Source organism: Phascolarctos cinereus, unplaced genomic scaffold (assembly GCF_003287225.1).
Source record: "Phascolarctos cinereus isolate Bilbo 61053 unplaced genomic scaffold, phaCin_HiC Scaffold_3;HRSCAF=262, whole genome shotgun sequence".
Classification (NCBI taxonomy): Eukaryota; Metazoa; Chordata; class Mammalia; order Diprotodontia; family Phascolarctidae; genus Phascolarctos; species Phascolarctos cinereus.
This window is the reverse complement of record NW_027555736.1, coordinates 134,863,098-134,875,794: the sequence shown is the minus strand read 5'-3', so window position 1 is coordinate 134,875,794 and position 12,697 is coordinate 134,863,098. Positions and strand designations below refer to the sequence as shown.

Below are 12,697 nucleotides of genomic sequence, written 5' to 3'. Positions count from 1 at the left end.
TTTTGGGACTAGAACAGAAAAGAAAGGGTAAAAACTGAATACATGGTATCTTTAAATTATATTTCCAGATTGACTTTGTAACAAGAAGGAAGAAAATTAATCAGTGAACATTTTTTAAGTGCCTACACTATGCCAGGCACTGTGCTAGGCACAGGGGATTCAGAGATTCAAAAAGAGGCAAAAGACAGTTCTGTCCACAAGGGGCTTACCAAAAAAGTTGTCAAATTCTGGAACAGATTGTCATGTAAAGCTTTTTGTAGACTGTAAAACTATAAATGTGAACTGTTAATTATTATCACTGTTACCTCATTCTCTTTTTTGATGGAGTTCAGATAGAAATGGATGAGGACAAGTTGATATTTCTGCTATTATTCTTTAATATTCAGTATCTTGGAGACTAAAACAATAGCTTCTTGTAATTGATCAAGGATTCTGAGATGCAAACTCATCTTATTTTTCAGTTGTTCAGTTGTTTTTCTGTAGTTCCTATTCTTCATGATCCCATTTGGGTTTTTCTTGGCAAAGACACTGAAGTGGTTTTCCATTTCCTTCTCTGTATCATTTTACAGATGAGGAAACTGAGGCAAACAAGGTTAAGTGACTTGGCCAGGGTCACAAAGCTAGTAAGCATTTAAGGATGGATTTGAATTCAGAAAGATGAGTCTTCCTGACTCCAGGCCCAGCACTCTATCTGCTGTACCATTTAGCTGCCTACTCATTTTATTTAGGTCCATTGAAAGTATCTTTGGGACAACTTCAGTAACAGATGACATAGACCTAATCATCTTCTCATATAATTTTAATCCTTCCACTAGGTCCCTGTATTTTTTTTTTCATTTTTTCATGTCATGCAGTTTGGAGATTGGATATTCATTTATGTACTAAAAATATCATTCTTAATTTTTTTATGGAGCTAAATGGTGTCTCAGAGGTTGTAGACAACAGCTCTCTGTGTCGATGTGCCAGTTCCAGAATAGTTTATTTGTTGAATTATCAAGGTTATTTTGGAGCTTTGTTTTTGTAGTGCAGAGATTTGTAGTATGTTAGCTAATAAAGACAAATGACTTTGTGGTCTAAACTTCTTTTATTTTTTTTTATTTTTTTGGGGGGGGGGCATTAGGCAATGGGGTTAAGTGATTTGCCCAGGGTCATACAGCTAGTAATTATGTCTGAGGTTGGATTTGAGCTCAGGTCCTCCTGAATCCAGGGCCAGTGCTCTATCCACTGTGCCACCTAGCTGCCCAGTCTAAACTTCTAGCCACCTGATCTTGTCTTTCTAGGTGGCCTGTTATTATTTTTGCTATCACTTTTATCTCATTTTTCTCTTTTTTGGGGGGGGATGGGCTTAACAGTGAAACAGTCTAAGTACAAGACAACATCCTGCCATTGTTATTTTATGTTTAATGTTACACAGATTATTGTGCAGGTAGATAAAATTCCACAGTTTGTTAAATAATTAAATAAGGATTTGGGGATGTACGTTCACCTTCTGTGGACTCATTAAAAGCATCTTAAAGACAGTTCCAGGAGCAGATAGGGACAACAGGGAATGACATATACCTTGTCCTGTTCCCAAATGGTTTTAATTTTGTTCCATTAGATCTCTATGGTTTTTTTTAAAGCTTTTTATTCCACATATTTTGGAGGTTATGAGTATTTGATCAGCAACATCTATTTAAAATATTCCTCTTAAATTTTTATGGATCAACTCAAGGGTGATAATACAAGTCTCTAATCCCAACTACGAGGGAGATTGAGTCTGTGAGCTACATTGAGCTATGCCAATCAGTTGTCAGAATTCAGTATGGTGAGCCCCCAGGAGCAGAGGGCCACTAGGTTACCTAAGGAAGAATGAACCAGCCCAGGATAGAATTAGAGCAGATCAAAGCTGCCATGTTGAACAGAAGTGGGATAGCCCATGAGCATTCTGTGTGATTCCAGTCTAGGAGGCATGGGGAGACCTAGTCTTTAAACAAGCAAAGGAATGAATGAATGAATGAATGAATGAAAAAAAAAACAAAACAAAGAACCCATTTTTTTCCAGGCTTTTGTAGGTAATAGTTCTGTTTCTAGTGATACTATACTTGTAGTTCAGTTTTTTGCTGAATTCTCCAGAATATTTTGAGGCTTTGCATTTCTAGTAAAGGGGGTTTGTTGCCTGTTAATTTATAAAAATAAGTTTCTTGTGTATAATTCTAACTACTCAGTCAGGTTTTTCTAGGTATCTAATAGATACTAAAATTTTCACAATGTTGTATTGCACATTTCGTTGCATAATTTATGTGGATCAATGGTTTGGGCTTCTTAAAGATAAACTTTGTGTAATTTTGAGTAGCAATGGCCTGATCCTGAAACAGTCACCAATCCCTCCTTTTTCTATAAGCAAATCTGCATGACTTAACCATTTATTCTGTACTTTGCCGGTTGAATCCACATGGATGTCACCTATAGAGTGATGAACCTTCTGATTCCACTTAAATTATTATGGTCATAACTGTTATAATAACATAATGTTTTATTAATGTGACTATTAACATTTGTACTGGGGATGTGATACTACTTTATTTTTTATCATTAAGGAAGACTCTAGAATTTCCTTAGGAGGTATGTGGGGTTTTTTTTAAATAGGACATATTTTTTGAGTCTATTTGAAATTGTTTAGGTATGGCTGTAGTAAAGTCAGAGAGGTGAACAAGGTGATCTCTTTTAAGGCTCACGTGGCCCTCCCTTTCATGCTTGGCTATGTGGCATAGTGGAAAAAGCATCAGATTTGGAAGCAGAAGCTCTAAATCGAAATCCTACCTCAAACACTTAGAGTAACAGTATCTTCAATCTAAAACTGAAAGGAACTTCAAAGCCTATCTATTTCATCCCCCTCATTTTACAGATGTAGAAACTAAGGCCCAAGTAAATTAAATGGCATGACCAAGGTCACACGGATAGTATAAGCATCAGAAAGAGGGTTTGAACTCAGTTCCTCTGATACTAGAGCCCTATGCCATCCTTACTACATGGGCATTTCATTTAATCTCTCTGGGTCTAGGTTCCTCATCTTTAACATGAGGGTGGAACAGACATGGACTAGGTTTCCCTCTAAGGTCTCTTTTAGCTGTTAATCTATGATCATAAATTTCATGATATTATTTAGAAAATAACAAGTCCCTTATTTATTTTTCTGTTTTATCTCCTCACTTAAACCTTAACTATTTAAAATATTTTAGTTGTATGTGATCAGAGGGCAAATTGCCAGGAAACATCATGAAGACATTTTAAAATATTTATTCATTTGTTTCCTTAAAAACAAACTGACAAAATGATGTATAGGAACAAACTCTTAAGTGAAAAATGAAAGTTGTAAGTATTAAGAAGACAGTGCTAATTAAATTGTGCTGCTTAAGTTGTGGGGTAAAATGTGTACCAACTTTCAGAAATGAAGCTATTGCTGACATCGTCAAGGTCATAGGTCTGAGAGCCATACTCTCTTTACTTCCCTGAGAAGAGTAGTCTATGTTTGTGAAATAACTTAAGGTCAGGAATATAGTCCAGTAAGAAAGATTAGGAGTATAGCCTATAGCCAGGAAAGAAAGCTTATGAGCCTATAAAGCATAGTAAGGTAGCCTATACTACAGAACCAGACTGGGTAGCCATCCCTAGGCACAGCAAATTGGAACAATAATTCCAACCTATAATTTTGGTGAAGATAGATTCTATTTCTTTGGAATTCAGATTTTCTTCCTGTTGTTTACTGATATCGAATCTCAAATTACAGATTACTTGATCATTCAAATGATGGCTTTACCAATTGGGAATTTATGACTGTACACTGCTGGGGAGAAAAAGCTGAAGGAGAATGGACTTTAGAGATCCATGATATACCATCCCAGGTCCGTAATCCAGAGAAACAAGGTAAGTGACTTGTGTGAATGGAACAATAATTTTTGTGATTAAAATTTTTATGGCTTCAAGTTTAATGAATCTCATGGCAACTTTAATATTAAAGCTCTTTTGTTAACAGAAAAAAATGCTTTTTCTTTATCTATAACCTCTATTCAGTGATGCATTCCTTTTCACATCATTTAGCATACTTAGTCCTATGCTGTAATGGGAAACCTTTTTTAAACTTCTTCCCCACTTGGATAGGCTAAAAAATTAGAGGTGTGTATATTTCTCAAGTCACTTTTTATTGGATTCTCACAGATACTTCCTCCATTTTTCTGTGACATCTTCCAAAGCAGTGAATTGGTTCCAAAGAGAAGGGAGAGGGTGACATAGCTTGCCTATAGACATCCCAAATTTTTAACTTTTCTGCTTTGTTAGGTGTGAGAAAGATGTCACTGACTTACTTTATCCCCCTCCCAAAAAAACCCCACAACTCAAAAGTCATTGTGAATTATTAAAAGAGAATGCCCCAGTCCTTAAAATTACTGAAAATTTCCATTTGATTATTAACATTTAAGGTCATTTTGTCATCACTGACAGTCAGTAATTTGTTTGCCATGTCACTGAATATCTAAGGTAATCCAGTGTCACCTGATCGATTGTTGAGACCTTTGGTTCATGAGTTATGGGAAAGAATGTGGAAACTGGTGCTATTTTAATTGATTTTTCTATTTGTTCATCTGACCTGTGTATCCATTACCTCTACCTTCCCTTGCCCCTGTTACTATAGACCAGGTTCACCTTGGCACAGTCTGTCACAAATCCCTTTGGTTCATGCCCTCACCTAGGGTTTTTCCTGAGACATTAAAGCAGAGCACCAAATATAAAAGAGGTCTTACTGAATCAAATAGAAAATGCAAAGGACTAGTTACTAGGCATGGATGGGTTGTTATCTATCTGAATCATTGGAGGGAAAATCCACAATTTGTCACTGAGCCATAGGAGTATTGGACAACTCATTTTAGATGCTAAGAAATTCCGTCTAAAGAAAAGCATTTATTTTGCTAAAGTTAAATCCCATGGTTTGCAATCATAATCTAAACTGTATCTGAACCCATAAACAATCACAAGAAATCACTTTCCCCCAGGAACATTTTACAATCACTTTCAACTTAAGAGTGTCACCCTGGTGCGGAGGCCAACTCACATGTGAACAAAGAATTCAGGATTCCTGCAGAGTCAAACACCCTTCTTTGGTGGGTCCTAACCTCCCTTGAGACCTAGACAGTTCACATAACTAGCAATACAAACTAAGAGATAGATTTGCCTTGCTCCTCCACACCAAGACTCCCTTCTAATCTTATCCTGTTTCATTTTCTTGGGGATGCAGATGGTGCAGCCTACAGGTTTCTCTCCAGGTCCTCGGGAGGCTGAGTGTTTCCATCTCCTCTCCAACTTTCTCTAACCTAGTCAGTCTCTCCCTGCATTTTCATATGGCATTGCTTCCCTCTGTCCTTTGGGGTCATGTGGAGGCATTAGGTTTTTTCTAGGTCCTAGAATGTGTGTGTTTATTGCCAGTTCCCTCATTATTTAGCACCTCTTGAAATCCCTATCTTTCCAGAAGGAAGGAAGGAACAGGGGAGGAGAGAAGGAAGGAAAGAAAGAAAGGAACATGTGTCTACTATGTGCTAGGCATGGTGTGACAAGTGCTTTATAAGTATTATCTCACTTAATCCTCACAACAACCCTGTGATAGGTGCTATTATTATCCCCATTTTTCAGTTGAGGAAATTAAGGCAGACAGAGAGTAAATGAAGTTAAGCCCAGGGTCACACAGTTAGTAAATGTCTGAGGTTGACTTTGAATTCTGTTTTTCCTGACTCCAGATTCAGTACTCTATCCACTGAACCACCTAGTTGCTTCACAGAAGGTTCACAGGATTTTACACAGTCCCCCCAAAACTCATAGTTCCACCCTGTGGGTTGGTTTTGGGAGACAGTATTGTAACTGAGGGGGCAAGAAAACCTAGTCTCAAATTCAGCCTCAGATACTTACTAGCCATGCAACTCTGGGGCAAGTCAGAAAGCAGATATGTATATGCACATACACACACACATGTATGTGTTGATATATTTATATATGTGTATGTATTGCATGTACATATATGTATATACATGTGTGTGTATATCTTTGTCTTGAATACTAAGACAGATCATAAACTTCTTGAGAGATGACCATGTTTTATATTTTAGTAGCCTACACAGTACCTAGCATATAAAAGGAAACTGAAGAAGAGGAGGACAGGGAGGAGTAAAAAAGGAATACTGACTGTAGAAGAATAAGGCATATCTGGCCTGAGAGCCCTCCTTAAGGAGGTTCTGGGAGGACCTCTCCAATCAAAGGAAGAGGCTTTGGGGCAGACGGTCCTTTCAGTATGTGAATTCCAGTGTTGCAGTGAGGCTTCAGGGTAAAACCTCTACAATATATGTGTGTGTGTGTGTGTGTGTGTGTGTGTGGTCATTGTGTATTCAGTAAGGATTCCATTACTGAGTAAATCTCTCCTTTCTTACTGTAACAAATGAAGTGAAGTCAGGATGACAGCCCAGTTGTTTCTAGGAACAAATCAACAGAAATTCCCTCATAACTGAATTCTCTTTCTTGTCAAAGAAAATGAAGATAAAGTAGGCTTAAAACCACTATCCTCACTCTTTCAGAAACTGTCATGGCTTTGCAGAATTAGATTTTTTTCATATTTGTGTGGAGACATGAATTAACATTCATAAGAGCATAATATTCTGTTATGTGGAATTAAAATAATTATACTCCATTTTGAAAACATTTATTGAGCACCTACTGTGTGCCAGGCAGTATGCTAAATAGTCCTGGGGATACCCAGATATATCACGTGCTCCAAGCCCTCAAGGAATGTATAATATCACACTCCCTTCACTGAAAGGCACGGATGTTGTCATTGAGCCCCTGCATTTCAAGTGGACCAGAAAGTAAGGGAGGTTTGTTTGTGATAGGCAAATGATACAAAGGCCTTTTCTGTTGCAGTTTCTTGAGGGCCTTGAATTTAAATCTATGTCCCTTAAGAGTATCAAAATTACTTTCAGTCAATCTTGAGGAAATTAAGTACACCAAATTATTGCATAGCCTGTTAAAGTACTAATGGGGACATGAGGGGGGAGTGTTCTCATTCTTGGATACCCCCCAAGATGACTTGTATATGAGACCTTTATGCACCACCTTTTTAATGTGGTCTAGTTGCACTGACCCAGGAGATAATATTATATCACTACCAATGTAGAACCATCATTTTTTTGCAATTGTAAGAGTAGTTTGCCTGTGATTGTCCTTATGTAAAACTGTTACTCCTAAATCTACCTCCTATGACTTGTATAAATTGCCAAAATAACAAATTTCACCGTACAATTTCTATCATCTCTTTCAACATTCTTCCTTCCCCCCTCAACATTTTTAACTTTTGTTACTATATTCTGTTCTAACTACTCTGTTTGACCCACATTCATAATGTATAGCAAAAAAATTATAAGCTAAATACCAATCAACAACAGATAAATGTTGCAACACATTAATAAAAATGTAATGCAAAAAAGTGGGAGTAATTCTTTCTCTGTGTTTAGCCATTAGTCAGGCCCTTGTTAGATTACTCTTTCCAGTTTTGTCTCCAAATTTGAAATGGGGAGAGAGAAATTGGACACGTTCAAAAGAAATAAATGGAAAATAACACTTGTGAGGAAAGTTAAAGGAGTTAGTGTTATTTTATCTAAATTAATGGCTCTCTAGTGACTGCTAAATGATCTCTTATAGTAACATTAATGTTTTTAATATGACAGTGCCTATATTTTTGCTTCTGGATTGCATAACAGCCCACATTCGTCTCTCATCAAAAGAAATGCCAATTTTTTTTTATTGGTATTGTTGTATTTTCACAACTGGCCATCCATGGGGCCTGTTATGTTTCCTGTGTGGCCCATAGACTGTAAAAGTTGGAAAACCACTAGGAGAGAAAATAACAAATTGAAGAATTCTTTACTATCTACAGTTCTTTGCAGGATTATTTGAAAGATCTAGTAGGCGGTTATGGCGCAAGTGAAGAAGAATTAATTAGGACTTAGCAGCTCCTTATTTTTATGTCACTAACTTGATGTATGACTTTGGACTACCATAAAAATTCTGATATTTCATAGTAGTATGGAGTTGACTCAAAAGGTTTGAAGTATTCGCCCAGTAATAGATGATGTGTTACTGTCCAAATCTAACTAAGTAGGAGATGCCCATAAATGGGAGTTTGGCCACCAAGCAATGAATTGATCATCAAGTGATCCATGAAACGGGCAAAAATCAAAGTGGACCTCAGTCTTGTACATTCCCCTTCTGCTTCCACTGTGATATATTGTAGAGTAGAAGAGAAGGGCTAAGAGGGTGCTAAGAATCATACAGTAATTCTTGGACCAAATATAAATACTAATTTCACTGCTGGGACTCCTAATGTATAATCTTTGTCCAAAAATTTACAAACTGACATAATACAGGTAGAAGATAGGAAGAAGATCCATATTGATATTGACATCCTTATTATAAGTGAAATCAAAAGGCATAAAGAAGTTACAGCTCAATGAAGGATTGTAAGGATTTTCTCAGACATTCAAATTAGGGAGTAGTAAAAATGAGTTTATTATGTGCCTAAAGACAATAAGGAAATCTCTCATTTCATGGGATGCTAAGCCAGCCTTGTCTTTTAGTACTCATGATGAACATATCAGACAGACCACTGTGAAAAGAGATGTAATCTTCACACCAACATCTGTTGCAGAAAACAAATACGTAGAGAAATTATATGTGGAACTAGGTAAGATCTTTCAAATTAAGTGAATGTAAACTTTGAGTTGTGATGCACTCAGTCTAAAACTGGGCAGAGGGGAGGATAGCAAAAACTGTAATAGGCAAATTAATAATCAGAAGTAGTACAAAGGGGGAAATTTGGAATGTTAAACAGAATTTAAAATGAAAAACAATTGAACTAACAAAACAAAGCACTGCTTCTTAAAAGCATAACAAAATTCATAAAGTATTAACTAAGTTGATTAGAAAAATCAAATTGACAAAATAAAAAATGAAAAGAGGGAATTCATAAAAAACAGAAAGGAAACGACAAAAATTCTCAGAAACTACTACACCTAATTATATGGCAACAAAACTGTACATGTAAATGAAACAGATGTATATCTATAAAACTATAAAAGACCCAAATTAACAAAATTGGGCATAGGTAACCTTAATAACCTAATCTTAGAAAAAGAAATTAAGCCAAAAATGAAGTCCCATAAGGAAAAAAAAAAACCTGATGTCCCAAGAGACTGACAAGTAAATTCTGTCAAAGATTTAAAAAATACCAATTCTTATGCTACAAACTATGTTCAAAAATAGAGAAAGAAGTCATCTTACTAAATTCTTTCTGTGAGACAGACACAGTCCTAATTCCCAAAGGAGAGTAGGATAAAGAAGAGAAAGATGATTACAGACAAATATCACAAATAATTTTTATGCAAAAATATTAAACAAAATACTGATAAAAAGAGAATGGAAATATATCCAAAATTTTTTCATTATAATCAAGTTAGATGTGTGCAAGGATCAAAATTAGGTAAATAATTCACTTTAAAAATTATATTAATACCAAAAACTATATGATTGTGTCAATGGATACAGAAAAAAGCCTTCAATAAAAAACTTCCATTTATGTTGAAAACAATAAAAAGCTCAGAAATGAAATATTTCTTTGATATAATCAAAAGCATTTATATAAATTCAAGAGTTAGCATTATTTATAACAAAGAAACACTGGAAAAATCTCCTAATAGGTTAAAGCAGGCATTCCTTCCTTTCTATTAACAAACAGCAGAAAATTATAAGTACAATATATTGTTCAAAACTGATATATCAAATGGTTGTTAATAGTTCATTTCCCCACTTACCCCACAAGGTAGCACCATGGACTGGAGTATAAGGAAGAAAGGAAGGAAAGAAAGGAGGGAGGGGAAAAAGGAAAGAAAGAAAGAAAACAGGCTTTTATTAAATGCCTATTATGTGCCAGGCACTATAATTTCTACTTTACAAATATTGTCTTATTTAATCCTCACAACAACCAACCGTGAGGTAAGTACTATCATTATCATCCCTATTTTACAACTGAGAAAACTGAGGTAGATAGAGTTTAAATAACTTGCCCAGGGTCACACAATGAGTAAGTGTCTGAGGTTAGATTTGAACTCTGTTCTTCCTGACTCCGAGTCCAGGCTCTTATCTTCTATACTACCTAGCTGCTTCAATGATGGTAATAATTATGTGATAAGATATTCTGCTTAAATCAGGAACCTGGGATTAACTTTGAAGGTACTTCTCCCACCAGTGGAGATTGTAACCCATTGAAAACTCATTTTTAGAAAATTGCCTGAAGCTCAAGGAGATAAAGTATTTTGTCCATGATCACACAGGTATAAGAGGCAGAACTGAACCCAGGCTTTCCCAATTCCAAGTCCATCTGTCTATCCACTATGAACCCTACCTATAATCTTCATACACCAGAGGAAACAAATTTAGATATACTAAAAGATGAAGGGTATTTCCTAATGAGGAAATTGATTAAAGAATACAAAAAAGAGCTTATGTATTTTCCATCCTTGTAAATCTTTATTTTAAATATGTCATCCTTACATGGCTGTGTCAGAGGGCTGGATTAAACATTTTCTCGTTCTCTCAAGCTCTGAAGTGCTATAATTTGATGGTAATTTCCTGGGATATTCTTCAGTATTGTCAAGAAATTTTCTTCGTTTATTGCCGTAGAGGGTCCTAGGGATGGCATAAACCTACCAGGACTTGTAGCTTCCCATGTCTTTTGCCAGAAATAACAAGTGCTGGCGAGTGCTGTATCATTGTTATATTACAATAAATTCTTTCTCGTCATGATGAAGACTGATTTCTAGGAGATGATTAACCTTTCTCTGTTTCCATCTTCTCAGCCATTGCAATCAGCAGCTCTTTCTCCCCACTTGTTCCTTAAAGATTAAAAAGGGATTGATCCAACTGGAATATTTCTTTCTACTATTGGTAATTTAAATGCACTCTCTGATTAGATACTGCTGTTACATAAATAATGCATCCCTGTACAGTCTGTTTGTAGTATGTACATCGGACCATGGACCATGCATTGAACCCCTTTCATTAGCTTGAAAGCTGTAGCCACCCAGGGAGTTGTGCTGAAGAGGGTAACTAAACAGTGTGTGAGCATCCCTGAAGTAGACAGGAAAGAGTAGAAAAAGAGCAAAAGAGGGAGGCTCATTTTCCATCTGCCTTACTGAGCATATACCTCATTTTACTCGTGAAATTTCAATTTGCATTGGGCTTTTTGGAAGCAAAGTTATTTCACATATATTGTCTGCATTGATTTGTTCCCAGGATAATAATAGTTCACGTTTATATTTTAATCTTTCAGGAGATCTGTGATCCTGTCAGCATGGGTGCTCCCATCAGTAATGTATATCATAAGCCATCATCACACCTTCTCATCCTATGTGACTCTTTTCTGGTATCTTCCCTTAAGTCCTCCTCCACTCAACACGGTCAGATCTTCCTCTAGGTCTCTTGTGGAGATACAAATAAAGCACATAGTTTGTCACTCACATTTTCATAGAGTTCCTTAAAGCTTGCAGAGCACTTTCTTCACAATATCCTATAAAGCCAGTGGTATATGTATTATTTTTCCTACTTTGCAGATTAGGAAATTAAGATGTAGATAGCTTAAGTGAGTGAAGTACAGCTATACAACTGATGAGCAGCAAAGCAAAACCATAAAGACCACTTAGGAGGTCATTACAATAATCTGCCTCTTTTTTTTTTAACTCCTCATCTCTCCCATGAATTGTAGTTGGCTTCATTTTTCTTTGAGGCTTTACAAGTAGATCTTTTGGAGTCATTCTTTCCTAGCTTTGTGTTTTGGGCATTCTAATAACTCTTTTTGGTGGGATTGCTTTTTGTTTGCTCATTCTACCAATTTACTTCTTGACTTTGGACTTTACGTGATATCATGTTATAGCTCAGGCTGGGTATCTGCAAGCTTTCAGTGCTCCCAAAGTGGTGTAATCTAGGGAAAAGTCCAATTCCCCGCCCTCCTGGTTTGAGTTCAGAAAGTTCCTGACCTGGTTTGGGTCTGCTCAGCACTCCTGTGGGCTTGTCCTTGGTTGGAAGTTTTGGTGGACTGTAGCTGGGCTCAGCTACAATCAACCATTTGGGAAGCTCTGCAGGTTCAGGGGGACGAAACTGCAGGCTCCCATTTGGTCTTGTGATTCTTGCCCTGGTTATTCCACTCCAGGCCTCAGATTAGGCTGGGGGCTAGAGCTGACACCCTCCTTTCTTTATGGGGTCAGAGCCACACAACTACTGTTTGCTTCTGAATTTGTTCCTTAGTACAGCCTAGGGGCTATAAGTCCCTGCGCTGGAATGCCACCCTGTTGAAAATCCCCTCTTCACTCCACTCTGGATCTGTGACCCAGAACAGAGTTGTGAGTGACAGAGCTGTCAATTGGCACCTGTTCCAGCATCCAACAAGAGGTCACTCTGGCCTATTTTGAGTGTGGGACCTTGTCCTGCCCTGGTGTACACCCTTGTCCTCTTTCAGTTCATGGGTTATGGAATGCTCTACCCAGCATTCTCCTAGCCAGACCCTGTTCCCAGTATCCACAGAACTCTCTGTTTCCTTAAGCCAATCTGGACTAGAAAAAATGACTATAATTTT

The 12,697-nt window shown here is 36.9% G+C and overlaps 1 protein-coding gene across 5 annotated transcripts in view; it reads left to right on the top strand.

Moving 5' to 3' along the window:
- PCSK6 (proprotein convertase subtilisin/kexin type 6) overlaps nucleotides 1-12,697 on the top strand; it is a 248,155-nt gene that overhangs the window by 159,357 nt on the left and 76,101 nt on the right. For all 5 annotated transcript variants that reach the window (XM_020963650.2, XM_020963644.2, XM_078151174.1 and 2 more), the window contains exon 13: nucleotides 3,770-3,906. In XM_020963650.2, the coding sequence (XP_020819309.1) occupies nucleotides 3,770-3,906 (137 nt within the window). The remainder of the gene's footprint in view (nucleotides 1-3,769; nucleotides 3,907-12,697) is intronic.